At 56.7% G+C, this 25,802-nt stretch overlaps 1 protein-coding gene across 4 annotated transcripts in view; it reads right to left on the bottom strand.

The window, feature by feature from the left end:
• The window catches only part of NINL (ninein like), a 117,457-nt gene that overhangs the window by 24,938 nt on the left and 66,717 nt on the right, over positions 1 to 25,802 (bottom strand). For 2 of the 4 annotated variants that reach the window (XM_059898595.1, XM_059898594.1), the window contains 13 exons: positions 24,874 to 24,940; positions 21,875 to 22,065; positions 21,034 to 21,186; positions 20,828 to 20,932; positions 19,355 to 19,522; positions 15,258 to 15,394; positions 14,145 to 14,285; positions 11,609 to 11,783; positions 10,642 to 10,752; positions 9,925 to 10,005; positions 3,745 to 3,850; positions 1,200 to 1,309; positions 95 to 354 (listed from right to left, as the gene is read on the bottom strand). In XM_059898595.1, coding sequence (XP_059754578.1) covers positions 95 to 354; positions 1,200 to 1,309; positions 3,745 to 3,850; positions 9,925 to 10,005; positions 10,642 to 10,752; positions 11,609 to 11,783; positions 14,145 to 14,285; positions 15,258 to 15,394; positions 19,355 to 19,522; positions 20,828 to 20,932; positions 21,034 to 21,186; positions 21,875 to 22,065; positions 24,874 to 24,940 — 1,805 coding nt within the window. The remainder of the gene's footprint in view (positions 1 to 94; positions 355 to 1,199; positions 1,310 to 3,744; positions 3,851 to 9,924; positions 10,006 to 10,641; positions 10,753 to 11,608; positions 11,784 to 14,144; positions 14,286 to 15,257; positions 15,395 to 19,354; positions 19,523 to 20,827; positions 20,933 to 21,033; positions 21,187 to 21,874; positions 22,066 to 24,873; positions 24,941 to 25,802) is intronic. The other 2 variants (XM_059898596.1, XM_059898597.1) reach the window with 2 other exon arrangements.

The following is a 25,802-nucleotide window of genomic DNA, read 5'->3' as shown; positions in this document are numbered from 1 at the left end:
GTGATTCTGAGCAGTTTGCCCAAATCCAATTTCAAATTTGGGTTCTGAGCAAGAAACCCTGGATGCGAAATCCCAAAAGGATGCAGTGCCGGACCTGACCCGCTGCAGCGCCTCCTCCAGCTGGTCCCTCTCCTGGGCCAGCTGCCGCGCGTGGCCCCGCTCCAGCTCCACCGCCCGCTGCAGCCGGTCCCGCAGGCCTCGGACAACCTCCTGCGACTCCTGGTGCAGCGTCGCCAGCTCGGCCTTCTGACCCTGCAGCACGCCAACCTCGAGCTTGAAGGCCCGCTCCAGCTCCTTTCTCTCCTCCGCAAAGGCCCTTTTCATCACCTCCATTTCCCTTTCATAGTAATTCACCTGGAAAAAGAAGCGTGAGCGATGTCAGCCAGGGGCCCCTAAACACGATCTGCCTGACGATACAAGGCTGCCCAACACAGCATCCAAAGGGCGGGGGGCCCGGCCTCCACAAGGTGCTGGGGCCTGTGAAAGGCTCCCCAGGGCCCGTGTGGCCGCCTGCTTCTGTCACGTCCCGTAACCTTCACTGCGGCCTCGGGGGGCAGGGCTGGCAGGCGCAGAAAGGCTGCTGGGGGCCGAGCTGGTCTGGGTGCCTGGCGGCAGCAGCAGCAGGAGGGCAGAGGGGGGACAGTGCCTACCGCGAGGCCGCAGTGGCTCTGAACCCCCGGGAGACCTGGCGGGCAAGGCGACAGCAGGAGCCCAGGGGCAGGACCGCAAGGAAGAGATGGCCCCGCCTCGCTGGCACAGTGACACCTGACGACACGTGGGTACCGTCCCTCAACAAAACCCACCACAGTTGGGTCATGGAGCAGGAGGCGTGTTCAGCCAAGAAGACAGGCCTGGCCAGGGTGGCCCGGGAGCCCCCCACGCAGGGCAGTGCCCGGGTGCTTCAGCTGGAACAGAGTCGGGAGCTGTGACTCCTCAGCACAGAGCAAGCGGGGAGGTCTGGCCTCAGCGCAGCCCTCGTGACGCTGGGATACCACAACCCTGCTCCCTCCCATTAGTGGTTATGCCTTCTGTCCTGCCTGCTTCCGAAGCGGGTGTGAGGCAGAACATCAATGGCATGCACTTTTCCCTGCAAACCTCCGTCCCCCTGAGCGCGCTCACTATGGGGCAGACGTGTGCGCAGAAGCGTCCCAGCAGCAGGAAGCTCCCTGACCCCTCCGGCCTCCCTCAGCCCCCCTGACCTTGGTCTCCAGCTGGATCTCGAGGTCTTCGTAACGTTCCTTCACCTGCTCCAACATTATCTCCGTCTCTATACTCACTGGGACGGAATTACCCACAAACGTGACAATGCCTGCAAGAAGAGGACACTTCCGTTTATGTCCTGCCCAGGATGCTGCGGGGTCTGATCCAACCTCCAAGCCGACATCTGGACGAAGCACAGCCTTCCGCGGGCACTTTCCGCAAGAGGAATGCAATGCTGGCAGTAAGAGGACATGGGCCACGGACCGTCCGTTGCGCCGAGTTCTCAAAGCTGGCATCTTTACAAACCAGCATTTCGAGTCTTTGCCAGAACGCAGATCACTCAAAGGTATGAACGGCGAGGAGGCTCCCTGCCAGATTTGTCAGGCCCTTGAATTCCCTGAAGGATGACACATGGGGTACATGTCCTGTCCCCTTGACCGTGGCAGGCACACAGAGGGATGGGGACAACGGGAAAACGTGACCACAGCACAGATAGTGCTTTAGGATGAGCCATGACAAAGCTCTGTCTTCATTCTTTATTTCGGCTTCCTCCTTTTCTCAGAGGCCCTCCCTACTTTCTATTACATCACACAAATCATGGGGCGGGGGGTCTCAACAAAAACGTCAGGCAAACTAAGCACTTGTGGAGGCTCTGACAGATCGTAGGAAGAGGGTGTGAGCTACACCTGGTCCAGAAGATCCTCCCCACCGGCAACATCACCTGTCCTTACAGCTCATCCCCAAAGGGCGCCTATGAACCCACAAGCGCGGCCAGCCCTCCTGGGCCCAGGGGTCCCCCACGTTGTGCGTGTTGGGGGGCACACCCAGGGCTTGACTCGGAACGTGGGTGTGACCGCCGCTGCTGGTCCACAGGCCGGAAAGTGAAGGGAGCAGACCCTCCCTGACCTCTCGCCCAAATTGTTATCCATGAAAAAAAGTGACAGGCTGAACGACATCCTGAGAGAACTCAGAGTAAGTATCTCAGGAAAGAGGGCATGCCGTTGCCCTGACAACTGGAAGCCGCCACCTGGGTCTGGCCAAGTGGCACCCATCAGGAGTGGCCCCAGCTGGATGCACTGCCGGCCCAGACTCCACGATCCACATGGCCCCCGCCACCACAACTCTGCTGTCCTGACTGTCCCTCCTCCTTTGAAGGGGCCAACAGAACCTCTACGGTCAGACGAGGCGGGAAAGTGTAAGAGAAAACGCTCCAGCTGGGAGAGCGCTCTGGTTGTATCAGTGCCAACACGAAGCTTGGGGCTGCCTTCGGTGCCACACCTCAGAGACTTCTGGACACGGCACCCTGGGCACAGACCCCGTCTCTCCGCTCCCTGCGTTACGGATCGTGGCTCTCGACAAGGGTCACATGCTCTGTGCAGCTCAGTCCCCTCCAGGGACAGAGGAGGTGACAATAACCCCCTTCCCCGTGGCCACACTGGCACCAGACCCTCATCTGGGGATCAGATGATACCAGCGCACCAGCCACATGCCAACACCTCCTGGCTGAGGGCAGCAGGGCTGTGGGTCTCGGCAGCCATCAGCTCCACCAATGCAGCTGCAGGTGAGGGGCTCCCTTCGGGCCCAGATGCACAGGAGACCCCACTCGGTTTCCCTTGGAGGCTCCCATGTTGACTTTCCTGTTTTAAGTAACAGCTTTAGGACAATACGGGAGCCCGATGCTCTCAGGGTTACAGATGAGAGCGACACGTCCTCTGGGGCTGCGTCTGCGTGACGTGTGGCCACAGAGGCGGTCAGGCTGCTGGGCTGGGGCTGTCGCGGTGGTTCCCATGGCAGCAAGGGGCGTGGAGCCTGGAGCACGCGAACCCGTCCCAGCTGCCAGGGAGGGCGCAAGCAGCCAAAGCCCGTCCTCCTCAAGGACAGCTGTGGCCTCAGAACCTCCAGCCCAGTCTCTAGAAGGAGCCAAGAACATTAACCTCTCGGCGCTTGCAGCCCGTCGAGACCTCCCGGCCGAGGAGGCAGGAGCCTGGTTTTTCCGAGTGACACCTTTGGCGTCGGCTCTGCATGCGGCAGGTGGAAGGGCCCTTCCCAGGTGCCACGGCCCCGCCCCGTCTCAGACCCCTTCCACACCGGCCCGCCGGCCTCGGTCCACATGGTTGAGCACCCGCCTTGTAAGAGCCGTCACAGACCCAAGACCAGCCTGTCCCCTGTCCCCCCGGCCTCCTCTCTCCTCCCCTCCCCCAGATGACCGTCTGTGTGGAGCATCTCCTTTGATCACCAACTCCCCCCGCCCCTTCCCGGGACCCAGGAGGCTCCCTGGGACATGCCTGCCCTGAGGTCATGGCAAGGTCATCGTAACCTTCACCACTTACTTCTACCCAAACGGTAGAACCCTCATCCTCCTCCATCTCCCTTGGGGCTCTGGGGGTCGCACAGACCCCTAGCCTCAGGTAGGCCCCTTCTCTCACACAAGAGGTCGGAAGGGCTTGTGACCACCTGTGCAGCTGGCCAGCCCCACGCCCCGCCCCCCCCCAACCCCCCGGGAAGGAGCACACGACCCACCACCTCGAAACACCGGGCTCCTACCTGCCGGGCCATGTCCCGGGGGCAGCTGGCCGTGCCGACTCGGGGGCAGCTGTGCCCGCAGGCCTTCCAGCGCGGCCTGCAGCTCGTCGTTGCAGTCCTGCAGGTCCTGTGGGCAGAGCCAGACCCTTCCTCCAGCCGCTGTGGCCACTGGGCCCAGGAGCGGGGTGTGCAGCCGGCGCCCGGGGAGCCGCTCAGCCCCCAGCTCAGCAGGGCGGCCGGGGCACCGAAACCGCACCCAGGCACCTAACTGCTCCGCGAGCGACACAGGAGCAGGGGTCATCTCCCGACATCTTATGCCGGGCACCACCTTCCATCACGGGATACAAGGAAGGGACTCAGGGGAAAAAAGTGCAGTGAGAGTGAGAAATGGAGAAAATACAGAGAAACCACAGGTGGTTGGGTGAGCACGCTCATAAGGGGAAGAGGGCACTTGGGGGCGTGAAGGCTTAAGAGGAAGGGTCTCTGGGAATTCCCTGGCGGTCCAGCGGTTAGGACTCGGCGCTCTCACTGCCGGGGCCCGGTTCGACCCCTGGTCGGGGAACTAAGATCCTGCAAGCTACACAGTGCAGAGGAAAAAAAAAAAGAGGAAACGTCTCGTTTGTGACAAGCGTCATTTGTCCACCCACGAATGAAATACACCTGAACAAGCACATTTGGTCACCTGACTTTCAGAAGGCCAGAAAGGGCAGCGTTCACATCCCACCTTCCCAGGTGGCCCCAGAGCCGGCACCACGGCTACATGGCTCTGGGTCCACGTCCTCCTCCCCCCAACCCCGGGTGGGCTGTGGCCGCCCCACCTGGAGGACGGCATGCGTGATGCAGCTTCCACCCGGCTTCTCCTCCTGGGAAACTGGCTCTGGGGGAAGCCAGACCAGCCAAGGCCATGGCACGCCCTCAAGGCCCCACCTCCCTCCCTGATTTTTTTTCTTTTCTTTTTTTTGTGGCCACGCCCCATGGCATGCAGGATCTTAGTTCCCCGACCAGGGATTGAACCTCTGCCCCCTGCGCTGGGAGCGCAGAGTCCTAACCACTGGACTGCCAGGGAAGCCTGCTCCTCTCTGATTTTTTAATCTATTTGAGTTTCTTCTCCAGGCAGCTCTTGTCAAATAAACCTCATCTTCCTGAACTCCCCGGTGGGCAGTGCCTGGCTTGTCTCTTCATCCGCCCTTGGAGAAGGAGCCTTTCATCAGCAGTTCTAGGCCGTGTGGGAGAAGGGACAGGCCCTGCAGATCTCAGAAGAAGCACAGATTTACTAGGATCACTGTACCTCCTTCAGAAACTCCTGGGCAAACACACAGTTTCCCCACAGAGGGAGCAGCTCCTTCCTGGGGGAAAGGGCAGGGCCAGGATGTAAGAGCCGTGGGGTAGACCTGCGGGGCGGCAGTTGTGGGCACCCCCGGCCCCTCTACCCTACGATGTCGCCACGCCAGCTACTGAGCATGTCAGGTGTGGTCAGTCTGGATTGAGGTGTGTGTAGCATAAACTCTATGCCGATCTTAAACACCAGATTCCCAAAAAGGGATGTAAAATATCTCATTTAAAATGTGTTTATATTGATTATATCTTGAAACAATGACATTGTGGATGTAATAGAGGAAATAAAATGTAATTAAAATGATTACTGTCATCTATTTCTTTTTACCTTTTTTAATGTGACTACTGGAAAACTTGAAATTACACGTGTGACTGGTATTTTTACTGACAGTGCTAATCTGGCAGGAAACACTGACAGAATCATTTCTACCCAGTGTCCTCCCCCCTCGGTGGTTCTTTCTGCCCCTCAGATGGGTATTTTAAGAGCATATGCACGTCCCACAAATTCAGCAGTGCCAGAAAACAGGTCCTTAGGTGCCATGCTGGGCACAGACTTCTCTGCTCTCAGGCACCACTGTCAGTTCTAACCGATGAGGGTGACATGTGCCGTCCTGGGTCCCAGCCGGTCTACACAGCGGGTGTCCCAGGGCTGGGAGCCAGGGTGCCTGTTTTCATGTGGGCTGCATGTGAATTTGGGGATGCCTGTGGATGCCCAGGGTGGTCACAGGGTCATAGGGTGTTACTGTGCTAGCCAGGAAAGGCAGCAAGTCCACTGCACACACTGTAGCGCTAAGGCTCTGAGGGCTCTGGATCTGTTGAGGCTTCTCTTCTCGTTAGTGGGAGAAGCGAGCTCAGCAAGGAAGCAGGGGAGGGGGGGATTTCAACAGCAGCTTGGAAAGCATCGGAGAGGAATGCAGAGGCGGCAGACCAACTGGGGAGCCGGGCCGTGCTGAGTCAGCACACACAGAGGGGCTGACCACCCAGGCACAGGCAGTGGGGGGGGACGTCTGTCAGGGCTGGTGCGTGTCTCAGTCCATCCGGGCTATTGTAACAAAATTCCACAGATGGAGAGTTTATAAACAGCAGAAATTTACTTCTCACAATTCTGGAGGCTAGAAGTCCATGACTGAGGTGCCTGCAGATTCAGTGTCTGGTGGGAGCTTCCCGGTTCATAGACGGCCGTCTTTTCCCATGTCCTCACTTGGTGGAAGGGATGGGGGAGCTCTCTGGGGTCCCTTTATAAGGGCACTAATCCCCTTCATGGAGCTCCACCCTCATGACCTAATTGCCTCCCAAAGGCCCCACCTTTGAACACCACCACACTGAGGGAACAGGCTTCAACATATGGATTTATGGGGACATACACATTCAGGATGTAACAGGGTAGAAATGGGTAAAGAGAAAATCTGCATCTGGCACTTCTGACCAAGGACAAGCTACTCCATTATGGTGTCCACCCGAGGCAGCAGTGAAAATATGAAACCACAGAGAACCCCCACTAAGGAGGAAGCGATTAACATTTTACACTTCCCCCCACTTTTTTAAATCCTTTTTTTTTTTTTTTGGCTGTGCCTCGCGGCATGTGGATCGTAGTTCCCCGACCAGGGATGGAACCCATGCCCCCTGCATTGGAAGTGTGGAGTCTTAATCACCAGACCACCAGGGAAGTCCTTACACTCCCCTTTACCAAAGTCAGCCTTGCCCAGAAAACTGAGGCTGACAGCTGAAAGAAAGAAAGAAAGAAAGAAAGAAAGAAAGAAAGAGAGAAAAAAAAGCTAAGACAATAGTTGAATAGGAAGGGAACTCGGCAACAAGGGAAAACATGGTTCCTGTGCTAGCAAATATCCTGCTTACAAGCACGGGGAAATGTCAAACAGTGACTTTGGAAAGATGGGTGACACACAGCAGGGAGGTTCAAGGTCGTCTCTACTCTGGAGACTGACGATAAGACACACCCTAGGCCCGAGGCAGTGCCCCCAGGAGGCTGAGCACACCCAGCACGCAGATCTCGGTCTCTAAAGCCATTCTCTCCAGTTAGGAGCCAGGACTCACTGGAGAAATAGCTGATTCCAGCGCAAGGGCAGGGGAAGCAGAAGATGAGACTGGAGCATCTCACTGTGCTAGAAAGTATGGAACAACTTAACAAAACAAAACAACATGACAGTGACAAGTCACAAGGTCATGGCTGCCGGCCGGAAGACACTCCCACTGGCCAAATCTCACACGACTTGAGCACCAAAGTAATTCGACATAGTAACGAATTATCAGTACAAACCACTGATGAGAAGGGCGATGCCTGAGCCCATACCAACCAGATACACCGATAGATAGACAGGACTTCTCTGCCTGACGGCAGATGCCAAGTGCCAACTGACAGATGTGGAGTGGATGATGGAAAACCATCCTTTTGCAACAACCATTGTGGCAAAGACGGGAGTTGGCAGGAGTCACTAACTGATACTAAATCCAGTGAAACTTCTGATGGAGAGCAGGACATTTGCATGGTCTTAAAGTGTCACCCCACACTGTGACCAGGTGATCGAACTTAACATCACCTACACTGTGCAGCTGAGAAGGCATAACCTCAACTTAATCCCAAGGAAGTATCACGAAAACACAACATGAGAACGTTTCTATTGAAAAAGAAGGAGAGACTGTATTCCTCAAAAATATCCACGTGAGGGACAAAGAAAGGCTGTGGGAATGTGCTACAGACAATGTGTCTCCCCAGATTCATATGTTAAATCCTGATCCCCAGTGTGATGGTATTTGGAGGTGAGGCTTTTGGGAAGACATCAGGTCAGGAGGATAGAGCCCCAGGACGGGGTTTGTGCTCTAATAAAACAGCCCCCAGAGAACTCCCTCGCCCCTTCACAGAAGGACACAATGAGAAGACAGCCGGCCACCTGCAACCCAGAACAGAGCCCTTACCAGACACCGAAGCTGTCAGCACCTTGGTCTCAGACCTACCAGCCTCCAGAACAAAGGAATGAAATCTCCGTGGCTTATAAGCTCCCCAGTCTATGGTATCTTTGTTACAGCCACCTGAATGGACTAAGAATGTTCCAGATTAGAGGACATCAGACAGACATGACAGCTAAAGGCAACACCTGGCCCTAGACTGGGTCCTGCACTGGAGGAAGATGCTCTAAAGAACATTGTTAGGGGAATTCCCTGGCGGTCCAGTGGTTAGGTCTCCGAGCTTCCACTGCCGGGGACCCAGGTTCGATCCCTGGCCGGGGAACTAAGATCCCACAAGCCAAGAGGCACAGCGAGAAAAAAAAAAAACAAAAACCAAAAAACATTGTTAGGTTGACTAATAAAACTGAAACACAACAAGCAGGTTAAAGGACTGTGTTGGTGGAAATTGTGAAGTTACTAAGTATCCACAGCTACCTAGGAGGTGTTGGGAAGCTGGCTCTCTAGGAAGAAAAGCCCAGCTTTGTAGCTTCTGCACGTTTCTTGGTGTAAATAACTCCCCCATCAAAGATTTATTAACAAGAAGCCAGCAAAATTCCTGAACATGTAACATCAATGCCGGGCACCTGAACAGCACCGCGAGGTTGAAGGGTCAGCCTGCTCTCAGGAAGCGCATGGACCGGTTCGGGGTGGAGGGTCGTGATCGCCCGACTCTCCTCCGATGTACACGTTTGCGTCCACATGCACACGGTGAGACGTACACAGCAGGTGGACTGGGGCAGAAGCATCCAGGTGTTCCCCAGACTAGTTTCACTTTTGTAACGTCACGTATGAGAAATGACTTTCAAATAAAACGCTTTTTTACTGCTCTAAATGTTAGTTTGAAACAGCCAAGAATATCCCAAATAATAGAGAGGGCAAATCTCTAAATAAGTAGCTTAGCACTAAAATGTAAAATATTTCTGCTGATATTTGAAAAAGTAAAAGTTTGAGAACCAAAAGTGAAATCCGCAGCAGCAGTTAAGTGACAGAGTCATGTGAAAAAATGAAGCCGGTTACATTGGTTTGAAAAAATTCAGGTGCACTGAAGCAATGTATTAATTGATGGTTAGTTACAGGTGCTCAAAGTGAGAGGGAAAACACAGCAGGAAAGAGAGTTTCAGAAAGTCAAGTGGCACATTCCAGCTGCACCACATCCCCTAACCACAAACCACACACACCACTCGGGCACCCAAGGAGGGTAAGAGCTGACCACACGCAGGCGCACCCGGGATTCAGGGTGTGGAGGGTAGGAGGTAAGGGTCACGTCACACTGCAGACCAGCACAGGCTCACCTTTATCCTCTGGTGTGGCCAAAGCATCGTGTGCAGAAAGACAGTTCTTAACATTAATTGGGAGGGAAATCATTAAGAGGCAGATGGATACTAAACCCCTAACTCCAAACAATAATGTTCTATCTGCTGGGGTCCTCGGTAATCTCGAGAGAGTAATGGGTTACGATCTGTTTCCCAAGCACTGACATTGTTCACCACCTACACCCTCTTCTGCACAGCGGCAGCGCCAGCCGAGTGGGCTCACATTGGTAGATTTGGCCCAGGAAACGCCAACACTCAACCACAGGAGACAAGATGAAGCCCTGCATGGTGCCCGGACACACAGAGGGGGCCTTAGAACAGGGGCCGTCTCGCCATCTGGGCAGCCCGTGTGGGGCTGGGCACACGCGCTGAGCAGGCAAGTCCCACCCGTCTCCTTTCAGAACACGAGGCTCGGAGGACCCTGTCGGCAGAAGGCAGGCCGAGATCAGAGGCTCTGCCTGCTCTGCTCGTATGGGGATACTCCTGTGGACCCGGGCTGGACCACCCTCCACGTGGAGGCCAGGGGGTGGGAGGGACCACCCGGGTCTGAGCGGACAGACCCTGACGACCCCGGGGGTAGGGGGGCACATACCCGGCACTTGAGCTGGTACTCCTTCAGGACCTCTGAGAACCGCTCCTCCTGGGCCAGGAGCTCCGTGCTCTGTGGCTCCAGCTGAAAGCCAGATGTAGGCAGGAGAATGAGGGCCAGGACCTCAGGTCAGGTAGAGGGTGTGTTGTCACCCACAGACGCTGTCCCCACCAGGCTTATTAGCATCTGCAGGTACAGCCGCCCATCCCTCCTCTTCCTCCCCTCCCCTTGTCTAAAAGGTCTCAGGGCAGAAGGATGTTTGGAATTTACGGAAGGCGGCCATGCTCCCACCTGGAGCCTGGGCTGCCTTCCTGCCTTGGCCACCTGGGAGGCCCCCTGCCTGGACCTGCACCTCCCCTCCCCTCCTCCTCTGAAGGTGAGGGTAAGGGCCAGCTGGGGGGCCTCTAACCTCCCCTCCGTGCCCCCCACCACCAAGACCCTGTCGCTGGGGTCTGTGCAGAGGGTGCTGACTGCTCCAGGCTTTGTCACTAAAAGGCCAACGTGCAGGGCATCACCCGGGCGTCACCAGCACCCCTGCACTGCATGAAGGGGAGGAAAACACAGGGAAAGTAGCTGTGATAATTTTCTCTCCATTACAGAATTTTAGTAGAAAAAAATCTAAATTCCATTGCCTGTGTATTCTTCGTCAAGACCCTGATGCCCTTTACCCAGCGCCCACGGGCGCCTCTCTGGAGACTCAGAATCAGCAAGAGGACCCACCTTGTCCTTCAACACAAACTCCAGATCATTCTGCAGCTTCAGGACCAGCTTCTCCGACTCTGCGAGCTTCTCCACGACTTCAATCATCTCCTTCTGCAGTCGACTGTTTTCCTACAAGACACAGGCCAGCGGTTGGCCGGCTTTGGGGGCGGAGGAGGGAGCTGTGTGGAAGGGCTGCCCCCTCCGAGCGAGAGGCAGGGCTCATGAGCAGGGAAGGTGGACCCCACGGAGCCCTTGGGGATACCCCCCCTTTCCCACCGCCTCAACTTCTCCCACCCACCCAAGCTCTCGGGCAACCCTTCCCGAGCCGTCTTCTAAAAAACAAATTGAAAGCTGTACCACGACGGCCCAGGTGTCCACCAGGAGGAAGGCAGTGTCCTCAGACACGGGAACCAACAAGAAGGCACGCCCAGCCTCTCCTCCAGGGGGACGGAGGCGAGGGAGGCGGGGCAGGTGCGGACAGAACCCGCAGCCCCAAGTTAGGGAAGGAGGAGGAAGCGGGGCCGGGGACACCTCACTGGAAGCAAAGGCAGGGTGGGTGCCGGTCGTGGGACGCTCTCCACAGCCCAGAAGACTGCGTCTGCTCCAGGGCTGGGGGCGCAGGCTGATGCTTTTGTCTTTTGCTGACCCCACTGGTGCTCTGGTCCCAGGGGTGCAGCAGAGGTGGCTGCAGCCGCTGACCCAGAGGCCCTTGGGTCCCCCGTCCTGCTGCCCACACGGCTGGAGATGAGGGACCATGTATCTCCCAGAAAAGCCAGGACCCATTCTGCTTTGGCTGAGACATGGGCTCTTCCCATGGCTGCAGGAAATGTTCTTTAGTGTGAAACCCCCAGCACCACAGGGAGGGTTTAATCCTGGACCAGGAAGGTGTGGGTGTGGAGGATGGACCCTTAGGCAACCTCACCTCCGTCTTTCCGGGCGGGAGGCCCTGGGGAGGCGCCCCTCCCCGCCCCCCGAACACCCCTACCTTCAGGGCCAGGGTCAGCTTCTGGCGGAGGCTGGCCTCCTCGGCCCGAAGGCGCTGCAGGTCCTCCTCCAGCGCAGCCCTCTGCCGCCGGGCCTGCTCCCAGAACAGCTCGCGCTCCACCTCCACCTCGGACCGCAGGAGACTCAGCCTCCCCCTGTACCCCTGCTCCAGGCGTCTGCAAGGCACATGGCACATGGCTCGTCGGGCTCCTGAGGGGCGCCACCTGGGCCTCTCCCTCCCCGGGGTCTCTCTCCGGAGCACTCGGCCACCGCGTCTGGGACTTGTGTGTCCCCCCTGGCAGATGAGAGAGCTGCAGATGCTGTGCAGCGGGGCCTCCTTAAATCCCTCCTCGGGGCTGGTGGAGGTGACCCCACACAGACAAGGTGAGCCAGCGGGTCCCTTGGCCTCTGGGCTGAGCTAGCAGGTGACCTCTGGGTAGGTCTCTGACGCTCCTCGGCCATTCAACCTCCTCCACGTCATCAAAAAATGACTCAATAAATAAAGGCAGCACCAAAGCCTTCGGTGACCAAACGCGCACAGAAGCCAGCCTCTGTCACGAGGACACAGGCATCAGAAAACCAGTACGTGGCGAATCCCAAAGCAGCCAGAGAAAGGTGCGGAGGCCCTTCCCCTCAGACTCTGCAGTGATCTTTTGCAATAACCATTTCTTTGTTTTTTTTTTCTTGGCTGCACCTTGCAGCATGCAGGACTTTAGCTCCCCAACCAGGGATCGAACCTGTGCCCCCTGCAGTGGAAGCACGGAGTCTTAACCACTGGACCGCCAGGGAAGTCCTCGCAATAACCATTTCTATCAGCAGGGAAAACAGTGCTAGATCTTAGCTTTATCACTAAACCAGTTGCTTAACAGGATTCTCAGACCCAGTCTATCTAGATTGAAGATGAATGAAACTCTTCGGCAGAGCTTGGCCACGTCAACAATCGAGCATGAGAAACACTGGGCTCGGCCTCCCTTAGTCTCACCCCAGAGCTTCGAGGGGAAGGAGGGCAGCCATCACTTAGGGAAAAGGTTTGACGAGTGTGATTAATCTAACAGCCCACAAATCCTGGGGCTAATTTTACAAATACAAATTTGATCATATCACTCCACTCTTTAAAGGGGAAAGGTGCAGTAAAATATGGCAGAACAGACCCACATCATGGGTGCTCTGTGGCCATCAGAAAGTATATGCAACACAACACCATTCTGTAAGTAATCACGTGCACGGAAAAGCGAGGGACTCACAAAAAATGTTAGGAGTGATAACCTCTGTGGACGTGAGACTTTTGCTTTTATTTTTCCCTTTACTTGTATTTTCTTTCTTTTTTATTATTTATTTATTTATGGCTGCATTGGGTCTTAGTTGTGGTGTGTGGGCTCTTCGTTGCGGCACGAGGGCTTAGTTGCCCTGCGGCACGTGGGATCTTAGTTCCCCGACTAGGGATCGAACCTGCATCCCCTGCATTGGAAGGCGGATTCTTAACCCCTGGACCACTGGGGAAGTCCCTACTTGTATTTTTTAAGTTTTCTACAATGAACATGTATCATTTATTACTTTTGTAATAAAAACAACCTAACACAACCACAAAAACTATTTCTAAAAACGTACCAATGAGGCCCCATTGCTCACTGGGCAAAATCCAAACACTCGCGTGGCCCTCGAGGCTTCTTGTGTTCCCCCACCAGATTTTTGGACTGAGATACGCCCTTCGAGTCTCTGGTTCTCCGACCCAGAGAGAACTTCCCTGAGTCCCTTCTGGGCGGTTGGGAGAGTCAGGCCAACCGGGCCGAGACCAACGCAAATCAGTTCTCAGCTCCCTGGCCGATCGTCTAAAACCGTCCACACTTAAGCTTGTGGGCGCTGGGGAGGGGGGCAGCACAGGCCACAGAGGAAGGACGTGTGCGGGTCAGGCTGCTCCAGAGCAGGGAGCCCCAAGGACCCCGCGTCCCCAGGCCTCGCCTCAGGACACAGCCCCACGTCCGCCCACGTCAGGGATGCGGCAGAGCGCAGCCGTGGTAAAGAGCCACCGGGAGGCGGGTGGCGTATCAGGAGAGGGGGAAAGCCTTTCAAAAAGGTCAGAAATTCTTCCCTCTGGTTTGTCCACCACCAGCCCGGCCAGCTCACCAGGAGTCCGCCCAGGCCACCCCATGGGCGATGCCCGGTGTGCGGTTTTGGGCTCCGGGCTCCCTCCTGCGGAGCCAACAGGCTGCAAAGCCATTCCCTGGTCCTCTCAAAACGTCCACCCGTCTCGCTGATCACAGGCACGGACAGAAGACTCAGCTTGAGTGGGACAGACCCCGACAGAAGGAGCAGAGAGTGGGGCCAGCAGAGCACTTTTCCCTGCAGACGCTCGTCACAGGCACTTGGCCAGACGCCACGCTCCCAAGCGAAGGGCAAGTCTGCTTCTTAAAATGCACCGTCTTCCCTCAAGGAAGGACGTCAGCAGAGTGCTGGGCTCAGGTGAGACAGCAGGGCCTCAGCTGGCGGCCGCCCGCGTCCACTGCCCACCCTCGGCCGGGGACCCTGGCGGGACCTACCTGACCTTCTCCTCTGCGAGCTGCTCCAGGGCAGAGTGGAGGTCGTCCGTCTCCTTCACAAACTCCAGGTGCCTCTGCTCCACCTTCTCCAGGTCCTGCCTCGCCTTGTCTCGCTCCCTGGCCATCTGCTCTACCTGCCCCCTGCGCGAAGGAGGCGGGGTCAAAGGGGACACCGCTCTGGGCCCAGCCAGCCCGTCTGTAGGAACAAACACGGCTGGCCTAACGGCGCTGAGCAGCGGCCAGCGCTGGGCTCTGACCCACCTCCTCCCAGGGCCGTTTCTACAGTTACTGTGCCCGGTTTACAGAAGCACATACAGTGACAGGCCAACTGCCTGGCAAAGGGGTTTCTAGCAGGTTTCCGAACCATGAGGTCTGAGCCTAGAACATGCAGCGTGCCACCCCTCCAGATGGCCTCAGGACAGGCAGGAATTTATCTATGCTCCCTCTTGCCTGCAGCTGGGCCTCAGGCCCCAGGGATCCCTAGCACCTAACCTGGGACTGGATGCATGAAGGGGACAAGGCTGGCCAACCATTATCCTGCCTGGCCACAGCCCTGCCACCTGCAGCCTGGCATCAGAGTGACTGTGCAGGGAGTTGCCCAGAACAGAGGAGATTCCTGTATGTGGCCCTGTCCCTGTCCGGTCACCCTGGGTCCCGCCCAAGGCTCTGTGCAAACCATCTCTGGCACCAGCTATTCTGGTGCCTGTTTCTCCCACTGAAGAAGCATCCCTGTCCCAAAGCACCGTCTTTCTCTGGTCCCCTTTGCCGAACTGTCTGACAGAAGGCTCATCTGTTGGTACCTAATGAGATGCAAAGTCTTGAGGATCGAGATGGGATTTCTGCCAGTCTTTTCTGTAGCTTCAGAAAATCAATAAAAACACGAAAAACAATCTTTGTGCCAACCTGCTCAGCAGACGGACGGCCTGGAAAGCCAGCTCAACCAGAGCCAAACCCAATTAAAATGGATTGTGTTCTTGGCCCGACTGCTGTGCTGTGCTTTGTGACTGTGTTGGAAGCATCCTTCTTTCTCCTCCTGCTGGATGCCTGAACCCGGGGGCAAGGAGGCCGGTCCAGCCAGCGGCACCCACACACCCTCCCCATTGGCGCTCTTACTGGCGGAAGCTCAGCTCCTGGCGGTAGCAGGCCAAGGCTGCCTGCTGGGTGGCGCCGCCCACCATCATGAGCTCGTTCTCAAGGGCCCAGGCCAGCTCCAAAAGGTTCACCTTCTCGTCCACACTGAAGTCGAGGCTCTGAAAATAGCAAGGCCCATCAGGCAGGCAGGATGAGTGGGTCTCCAGACACTTCCTGGCTCCCTCAGGACAGTCAGGCCCAGACCACGCTGTCCCTGCACCTTCCTTTTCTCTCTGCAAAGTCTCTGCCTCTTGGGTGGAGCCCTTCCCCTGCCCCATCCCCGCTGATGGTGCCCCCATCCCTGTCAACCCCAGTGTCACCCCCATCCACACTATGGTCTCCCCATCCCTGTCAACCCCTGTGTCCCCCCATCCCCACTACGGTCCCCCCAACCCTGTCAACCCCAGTGTCCCCCCATCCCCACTACGGCCCCCCCAACCCTATCAACCCCAGTGTCTCCCCATCCCCACTATGGTCCCATCCCTGTCAACCCCAGTGCCCCCCCATCCTCACTGTGGTCCCCCCATCCCTGTCAACCCCAGTGTCTCCCCATCCCCACTACGGTCCCCCCAACCCTGTCAACCCCAGTGTCCCCCCATCCCCACTACGGTCCCCCCAACCCTGCCAACCCCAGTGTCTCCCCATCCCCACTACGGTCGCCCCATCCCTGTCAACCCCATTGTCCCCCGCATCCCCACTACGGTCCCCCCAACCCTGTCAACCCCAGGGTCCCCCCATCCCCACTATGGTCCTCCCATCCCTGTCAACTCTAGGGTGCCCCCGTCCCCGTCAATGCTGGGGTCCTCCTTCTCCCTGTCAATACAGAGCTCTTCCCTCTACTGTCCCTGCCTCGAGGGTGGGCATGACCCAGGCTGGACAGAGTCCCCCGCCCTGGACAAAATGACAGACACAGAAGGGGGCATGTCCCAAGCAGAGGACTCTGCGGTTTGATAGGGAAGCCAGAGAAGGGCTTTTTCCCTGTGAAATCAGGTGTTGTATAAACCGCGTGGGCCCTGGGGAGCTGCACAAGGGGACTGGACCTGAGGCCAAGGCCCCCAAGAGGCCAGCAGAGTCCAGACAACACCCGGAGCTGGGACCCCCGAGCCTAACGTCCTTCTCCGACTGACCACGAAGGTCCCTAACGTCCTCCTCCTGCCCAAGCTAGTTTGACTTGGGTTTTTGCCATTTCAGACTCAAAGAATCCTGACTAATATGTCTCTGAACTATACAAACAGATACAGGAACAGATGGGGGTTCTGCTGGTGGACACACGATCTATCAGAGAGAGACGAGCCACAGCCCAGCATTCCAGAGAGTCACACTCATTCACTCTCGGGATTCGGAAAAGTACAGTTAAAAGAATGGAAAAATTTTGTTTTATGTATTTTACCATAATAAGAGAAAGAGAGAGTAGGACAGGAACGCCCGTCCATCCTGCTGGCTGCCCAGTAAGAACACTTTTGCCACATCTGCTCTTTCAGCGATGGGTGCACTTGGCTACAAGGCCCAGACACATGCACGGGGCAGGCACGTGGCAGGGCCCACGGGGAGGCCCTTCCTTTAACTTATGAGGTGGAGACTTGAATCTCTGTCCTTCCCCATGGCCACGAGTGCTTCTGGAGAGAAATGACACTCAGCTGAAGCATGTGCAGAAACTGGGAAGCTGAAGTCCTGACACAAGCGCACACTTCTCAGCAACGAAATCACGGGTGGGGGCAGAGGACAGAAAGTGGTCCCAGCAGCAGCTTCCCAATTAGAAAAACCATGTGGCACAACGTGGGCGCCTCCTGGCGTTTATGCCCACGTACTCCTGCTGTGCTGACCAGGACGGACCTACGTAACCCCCAGGATGGTGCCAGGGTGGCAGTGTGTGGCTTCCCAGGCCAGGGCGTGGGAGGCCGAGGCCCCTCTCGGCTCTCCTGGATGGGGCTCTGGGGAAGCCAGAGCCACGCTGGGAGGAAGCTCAGGCTGCCCTGGGGAGGAGCCCACGTGGCAGCAAGGGGAGGCCTCCAGCCTCCAACGAGGTCCACTCCCCATCCTGCGGGGCCTCGGGAAGACCGCAGGGCAGGCTCCTGGAGACCCCAGGCTAGGAACACCCAGCTGCGCGGATCCAGATTCCTGAGGAGGTCAGGGATCCGCACAGAGCAGCCCTGGCGGTGGTCCCACAGACACTCGCGTGAGGTCCTGAAAAGCTGGGTGTGGGAGGCCAGCACGTCCAGGCCAGGGCTCGCCTAGCGGGCTTCCTCCCCCAGGGAACACACCTCTCTCTTGCAGGTGGGCTCAGGGCAGCTGGCGGTCCCGTCCAGTGTCACAGGTGAGCAGTTATGGACCTGCTGCGCCAGGACACCCCGACTGCCTGCCAGCTCGCCCGAGAGCCACCCCGTGTCCGGGGGACAGATACGCCTGGGGGGCCAGGTGGAGAGTCCTGCTCAGGGGAGTTCAGTAACATCGCTGCCTCTCAATTCAATGGAATCAAACCCTGAGCAACTGGAAAATCATCAGTTGCTAAAGGAATGGAAACATGCTGTGACAGCAAGAGAGCGGTAAAAAGAGTAAGTCCTGAAGTGTCGGGGGCAAGCGTGAGACTCGTCACTGGCCAGATCCTGACGGCAGCCAGCCCACCTCCAAGTGCAGGGAATCAGGAGCAGCGGCTTAGGGAGAATCTCAAAACCATGAGCCTCTGGGACTTCCCTGGCGGTCCAGTGGTTTAAGGGCTCCATGCTTCCACTGCAGGGGGCACGGGTTCGATCTCCGGTTGGGGAACTAAGATCCTACGTGCCGTGTGGCACAGCCAAAAACAAACAAAAAAAAAACCATGAGCCCCTCTGCTCTTGGCCCTCCCCGGGGGCCCATTTCAGTGGTCCGGGCTCAGCCTCTGGTTGTCAGAATAGTCCTGTGGGCCAGCTGTCCAGGGATGGCCTTGCGTCGGGCTCCGCCCGGGCTTCTGGGCAGTGGGACTCGGCAACGGCTAAGCTTAGGTCCAGGAGAGTCTGGCCTGAGGAGTCGGGCAGATTGTCTTAAAGGCTGGTTTCTTGCTCCTTCCTGTTCTATTGGTTTGTGCCAATAAGGACATTTTTGGAGGCAATACAGTAGAAGCTATCAAGAGGTAAAATGCGTACCTTCAGGGATCCGCCCTACCGAGAAATACCAGCATAGCGGCAGGAGGGTATACGTGCGTTACAGATGACGAGACTCATAACAGGAAAAAAACGTACGTGTCCCACGATAGGGAAAGGGCAATGTAAATTAGCAAGGTATACGGTATGACACTAATTTTGCAAAAGAAAATTTTTAAATGGGAATGTCTAAATATGCATTTCTTTCCTGTGCCAGGGAAGAGCTCGCAGGATGCCCACCAGACCTTTACCTGTCGCCATCCCTGGAGACCAGGAGCAGAGCGGGGCAGGTTTTATTATTCTATAGATTTCTGTAGAGCTGAAGCTTTTTTGCACAACGGAAAGTGAAATTCGGAAATGAAACTAACCCATCTAGTTGGCCACACCTGCCCCAGCACTCTTCCCTTGCTGTGCCTGCCCTGTGTGCACCTGACTTGCCACCCAGGGCAGAACTCCCTCCAAAGCCCCAGGGCTGCCCTGTGTCCCGACAGAGGGGACTTGACTGACCAGGGAGAGCACAGGCCTCCTTGTGCGCGACCGCTGGAGGGAGGGAGGAGGGCAGGTACAGGGAGAAGAACTCCCCACAGAGCTCGTCCGGGGCGAGGAGAAACGCTCGGACGTCTGTGACAGTGGTGTCCACTAAGACGTCCCTCCTCCAGGTCAGCAGATCAGCTCTACGGCTGACACGCACTGGGGGAGGGAGAGTCTAAGATGCTGAAACCTACCTTCAAATGGATTTGTTTCAGACTGTGGTTTTCTCTGCTTTTTACTTATTATGTTTTTAAGACTTCCTATGTCTCAATATCAAAAAATAAAGAAAAAAGTATTACGATGGGCCTTCCCTACACAGGGCCTGTGTCTACGGGGGGCGACAGGGGGAACTCCGTCCAGCCTCCCCTGTGGGCAACGGCCCCGCCCACCTAGACGCCTCTGCTGGGGCAGCCGTGTGCGACCGGTCCAAACCTGCAAGACCTCCCTGCCGTTGTGCACCCCCTCCTGGGCCCACAGGGTGACGATCTGCTCCGGGAAGGCGAAGCCGGTGCCGTCGTCCACGCTGCACAAGAGGCGCGGGCCCGAGCTCACGGACACGAGGGATGATGTGGTGGTCTGGCCACCACCCTCCTCTGGGACCTGCACGTCGGGACAAGCTCTGTGAGTCCCCGTGGCCCCCTCATGCACCCTCCCCGACCTCCCTGCCTGTGTGGCCTCACTGAGGCCTGAGAACAGCGCTGATTCCTGCTCCAGGGAATGGGGCGCCCGCAGGATCTGACTCGAGCCCGGGGCTTAGCGCTGTCTACGCCAGGCCATGCAGGGGACGCCCAGCGCCTGCCAGGTCCCGAGGTAATTTCTCCCCAAACCACTAATGGCTTCCTGCTGAGGGAAACCAGGTCTGTGCAGAGAAACCCAAGACGGGCTTCAGGAGGAGGGCGGGGGTGGCCCAAGCAGAGGACGCGTGTCCTCAGGATTCAGGGTCAGGGAGTTTTAAGACAAGGGCAAAAAAATCCCTCAGCCAGAAAGCTGACCGGTGAGGCCGAGGTGCTGCAAGAATCCAGCTGTGCTTCCTGCCCCTTGGAGGGCAGGGCCCTTCAGACAAGTGTCTGCAGTCGGGGCCAGAACAAGGAGCAGCAGCTGGGGCCCCCCAGACCACCAGGCCCACCCGTTCCCCTGATGGAGCAGGAGAATCTCTGTCTGGGCCCAGGTGCGAGGCCCCACGTCACCACGCCAGCCACGCTGGCATCCACATGCACAGGACGCAACCCCATGGCCATGTCAGCACTTCCCGGGCAGGAACGGGGGCCGCTGTACCTCGGAGGAGGCCCTCCCTCCCACAGGCTCTGGGCACAATTGCACTGCGGTCTCTGCCCTCAGGTGGCCTGGCACCATCCCTCATCTCTTCTGGTTCCTTCCCTGTCTCGGTGGCTTCAGGTGCAGAAACCTGACTCTCAGACGCGCCTGGCCTAGCAGAGAACAAGGTCACTGTTCCTGCATCGCCGCCCACAAACTGCGGGATCAGCCACGTCGCCAAAGAAGCCTCAGCAAGACTCCCCAGGACAACCGTGCCCTGTGGTGGGAGAGGGAGCCTGACTGTCCTGGGATTGAGAAAAACCAAATGCGCCGAACATCACAATTTAAATAACCACCTAAAATCTGCTCTCCTCCAGCTGGCCTCGTACAGGATAAAATTCAGGAATACAGGATGGGGAGAGCACAGCTCCAGGAATGCTTGTTAAGGCTAATCCTGGGGAAGGCATGGACCCGTCAGTGACTCTGCCCTCCGGGGAGGAGGGAAAGGGGGTGCTCTTGTTGGAACACAGTGTACCCCACATTGAGGGATAACAAGGAAACTGCCAGGGAATCCTCATAAGACCCCTATGAGGTAGGTGTGTCCATTTTACAGACAAGGAACCTGAGGCTCAGAGAAGGCGAGTAGCTCACCAGTGACACACAGCTTGGCAGGAGCAATGCCAGATCAGCCCAAGGTTGCACAGCCTCCCACAGCACACGAGTGTGTACACACGCCGACCAACTCCTGGGTACCCTCTGTGGGGACCAGGCAGAGAGGTCAGGCCTGCAGAAGATGCTGAAGGCCAGAGAGTGATGGCAGTCGCTCTGGGGTTCAAGAGTTAATTGTCCCATTTTACCTGGTGATGAGACCAGGACCCGCTCGGTTTGACAAGTGTGGAAGATTCCAGAAGTTGAGGGGATCCATGATTGAACAGGCCAAGCTGGAATTCCTCTAGACTCACTCTGCCGTCGCCGTCTTGGTCCAGCTTGTTGAACAGGTCTTCAAGTTCCTAAATAAAAGCCCCCAAGCATCTGCTCAGAGGCTCTCCCACTGCAGCCGTGCCCACCCCACCCAGGCCTGGCCCCCACCCTCCCCAAGCAGGCAGCTCGCTGTCCTATCCAAACAGTGGTCTCCCCGCTCTGGCTTGTGAAATCCACACACGTGGTCAGTTTCCATCCTGCTGTCAATGGCCACCTGCACTTCCCCAAACCCACAAACACCCATCCCGTGTCTGCCGTGCCAGGAGCTTGCTGGATGGCGGGACATGTACGTATGGAACATGGCCCGGGCCCCCAGCAGTTCAGGGTCAGCAAGGGCGGGGCTGAGGGCACTTCAGTAAGGAGGGGCCTGTCCCATCATACTGCCCTCCTCTTCCCCTGGCCCCCGCAGGAGGAAAAGGGTGAATACAGCTGCTGGGAGTGTAGCCAGACGCTGCGGGCACCACACTTGGGCTGGGTGGCAGATCTGGGCCACTGAGGACGGGTGGGGGAGGAGTGCTCCCGGCAGAGGAGGATCCTGCATGAAGGCGGCCAGAGACGGAATTTCGACACAAGCCCTGGGAGTCAGCACAGGATGTGAGACCAGAAGGTGACAAGTGAATCAGTGTCTGACGGTGAAGGGGTTTTCCAGGCCCAGCACCAGCCATGACCACCACAAAGACCCAGCCCATCAGGGAGGTCCACCCCGCCCTCTCTCACCTCCTTCTCCAGGCCCTGGAGCCCGACGCTCTGGCAGAGCAGGGCCAGCTCCTGCTCGGTGAGGTGACCGCTGCTGCCCACACCCAGCTCTTCCCAGAGGCCCCGGACCCGGCTCTCGGGGGTGTCGCAGGAGGAGCTGCAGGGCTTCCGGAGGCTCCCGAAGACCTCAGAACCCCAGGCTGGCAGCTGGCCTGAAGCAGGGGACACATACCAAGGCTGTAATTTACTCTGAAATCGGATGGACTGATGAATGGGCAGAGGGACGGGCACATGGACACATGTGAGAGACAAGCTTCAAAGGAGGAATCTAGGTGGTGGGTGCACAGCGCTCACGGTACAATTCTTCCACTTTCATTCTGTGCAAATTTTCACAATCAAGTGGAGGAATCTGCTGCCTGTGGGGAAAGCATTTTCTTTTTTCAAAAGAATATTTATTGATTTAGGTTGCTCCGGGTCTTAGGTGCAGCATGCAGGATCTAGTTTCCTGACCAGTGATCGAACCCGGGCCCTCTGCATGGGGGCCACGGAGTCTCGTCCACTGGACCACCAGGAAAGTTCCAGAAAGCATTTTCTGAAGGGAACCTGCGAAGCCACAGCACTGAGAGCACAGCTGCAAGGTTTGTACTTAGAACAAAAAGGCCAGGATTAAAAAACTAATTTTTAGAAACTCTTCAGACCTACCCAAAGTAAAGAGCACAGTCCAGCAAAGGCCAGTGGTCCTGTCCCTTGGGCAGCCGGCCACCCCGGCTTCATCTACCCCCGTTTATTCTTGCCCAAGTATTTGAAAGCAAATTCCAGCGGCCGTGTTCTCACCCCTGTGTGTTTCGTGTGTATTGCTGATCCCAATGCCACTATCACCCTGCAAACCAACAATGATTTACCCAGCTCTCTCTCAAGAGTCTCCCGACAGTTGATTTCTTTGAATCAGTATCAACACAGAACCCTCCCTGTGCACGTGGTTATTCCTCTCGAGTCCTTCGATCACGAGCACCTCACTGCCTGCCCCACTCAGCCCTCGCATCCCTCCATCACTAACATCGTCTGTAAACCGGAAGTTAGCATCAAAGCCTAGTTTGGATTCAGGCTCAGTTTTTGTTGTTGTTGTTGTTATATGTGAGCATGTTTTATTGCCTTTGCTAGACTATAAGCTTTTTTTTTTTTTAACATCTTTATTGGAGTATAATTGCTTTACAATGGTGTGTTAGTTTCCGCTTTATAACAAAGTGAATCAGTTATGCATATACATATGTTCCCATATCTCTTCCCTCTTGCATCTCCCTCCCTCCCACCCTCCCTATCCCACCCCTCTAGGTGGTCACAAAGCACCGAGCTGATCTCCCTGTGCTATGCGGTTGCTTCCCACTAGCTATCTATTTTACGTTTGGTAGTGTATATATGTCCATGCCACTCTCTCACTTCGTCCCAGCTTACCCTTCACCCTCCCCATATCCTCAAGTCCATTCTCTAGTAGGTCTGTGTCTTTATTCCTGTCTTATCCCTACAGGCTCAGTTTTAACTCTTTTCTTTTTCTTTCTGGCAAAAACGTCCCAAGGTGGGCGGTGTTCTTCACACCACCTCACAGCAGGAGGCACAGGTGTCTTTGAGATGCAAAGACACCTCGGTGAGTTTGGATGACAGATGGCCAGGTTTCATAACTTTTCTACTTTAGCCAGGTGGCTTAATGAGGTTTCCGAAGCTTTGCCAGAGAAACACCCTCTGGAAGAGGACAGACCTTGGGGGTGCCCACGAGGAGCTCTCCTCGGATGATCGAGGCTTCAAAGCAGAGTCCCCTCCACGCCCAGGCCACACCACCCAGCCCAACACAGGAAGAGGGCTGCCTGCACCTGACCAGACCTGGGCTCTCGGCCAGTGGTCTGGAGTTTTCAGGAGAGGAGCCACCTTGGCGTTACTTTGATAACCCAACTAACGATCAGAAAGCCACTTTGCCAAGGAAAGCTAGGGCCTGTGTGCTCACGAATAATGCTGTGGGTTGGGCTGAGGAAAACACAAGGAAAGGGCCACCTCCGAGATCCCTTCCAGCTTAAAACATCTGAAAGTTCTACGTAACAACAGAAAAGCAATTCTGACACTGGGGTGTATTCTCATGGCTGGCAGAGGACTTATTTAAGTCCTCTGAGGTCTGACATGACTGTTCACACACCAGTGTCAGTTCTAACCTGGGGGGAAAGAAGAACTCCAACCTGTCTCTGGGCAGAGTCCGAAATGACTCGGTGAATAACCTCCCCAGGAGCCCTTCCTCTCGTCCCCTAGATTTACACTGAGTCCAGGGAATTTAGGACATGATTTGGCTGCTCTTCCGGACACAAAAGCGTCCATCTGCTTCATCCAGTAGCACAGGCACTCCGGTCATTCCCCTGACGTCACCAAGCTCAACGCTGAGCCACCAAGAGCCTCAGCCCCTGAGGACCCCAGTCTGGATAATGCTCAGTGCCAGTGCAGACTTCTCACTCAGGAGAAGCTCAGGGTCAGCTCGGGTCTCGCCCTCGAGCCATGTTCCTGCACGTTCTGCCCTGTGACACACTCCCGTGGGAGGCGTCCTTAAGGCACCTGCAGACCCATGTGCTGATGCACCCAGATTTGCTAAGCACGCCTGCGGCTGCCTTCCAGGTGCTCTGTCAGGCTCTCCAGGACCAGAACCACATCTTACCCTCGACTTGGGACAGACAGGGCCCCAGGCGGCAGGGAGGCTGCTGGCCCAGGCCAGGCGCTTCAGAAAGGAGTCCCCAGGCCCACGCCTGCCGGCTGGGGTCATGCTGGTCCTCCCAGACCGTGAAGCTGCTCCCTTAGCCAGCGGCCCCCCGCCCGAGGGTCTGACCTCAGGGGTCTCCCAGAGCTGGGACCCTGCCCCCAGGAGAAGGGCCCCCCAGGGACACCACCCACACCGGGCACTTCCCAGGAAATTGTCCTTGGCTGGTGGCCCGCTGCCTGGCAGCCCAGCACTGGCCAAAGGTGGCACCGACCACAAGGCCAGGCTTTACCTTGTGCTTCAAACAACTCATTCTGAGGGTCCTTCGCACTTTCGGTTTCTTCATCGGACTTGAGACTCTGGAAAAACAGAAAGAAAAGGACGTGTGAGTCCCCAGAGGAAAGGGCAGCGGACAGAGCACCGGGAACAAGCAGAACGGTCTGGTGGGGCTGGGGGGGGACACCTGAGGAAGGGGAGCCCCAGCCCACAGGGCAGCCCTGGTGGTCAGCCACGAGGCCCCGCGCAGACCAGCTCCCTCCCTCGGACCGCACGCTGCGGCCTGCACTCGGCAACCTCTGCATCCCACCCCTCATCACCCATGTCTGTCGGCAACAGTCAAGGAAGAGCAGGTGTCTGGCCCCCAGGTGCTCCGGAGACAGCAGGTGATCTGCTGAGACCTCAGTGCCCAAGGGGCTGGGCCACCAAGAAGTCCAGTAAAACCTCATGCTTCTGTGACCGCGTCCACGGACCACAAAGTCAAAAGTCTGCTTCTGATTTTGGAAGGAACGCTGGCTTGACCAGGACTCAGCACTTAGAACCGGCGCTGAACTGAGGCTGGGGCTCTGGGGGCGGGTGGTATATCTCATTTTTCTAATGCATTCAACCTGCTGACAACCCTAAAGGCAGCATCCCTGGGTCCTAGTTCTGGGGATCAAAGATGGTTTTAAGAAGCAGTACGGCACCACAGAGATGGCGCGGACACGTGAAGCCTTCCACCCCTGGGGCCAAATTTAAGAGAGAGAATAAAGCAGCAAAGGCCTAGGATTTATTGGTGCCGCCCAAGTGCAGCACCTCCCTGAGAGAAGAGACTCCAGGATCTAAATACATATTTATTTGCTTTTCCTATTGGCCTCAACAAATGTTGAAAATATAAACAATTAATATGGGGGCCCAGAGCTGTCTTATTAAAGGGAAGCCCCCCTAGAGCCTCATCAGACAGAG

Source organism: Balaenoptera ricei, chromosome 15, assembly GCF_028023285.1.
Source record: "Balaenoptera ricei isolate mBalRic1 chromosome 15, mBalRic1.hap2, whole genome shotgun sequence".
NCBI classification, from domain to species: domain Eukaryota; kingdom Metazoa; phylum Chordata; class Mammalia; order Artiodactyla; family Balaenopteridae; genus Balaenoptera; species Balaenoptera ricei.
This window is presented reverse-complemented; position numbering and strand designations above follow the sequence as displayed.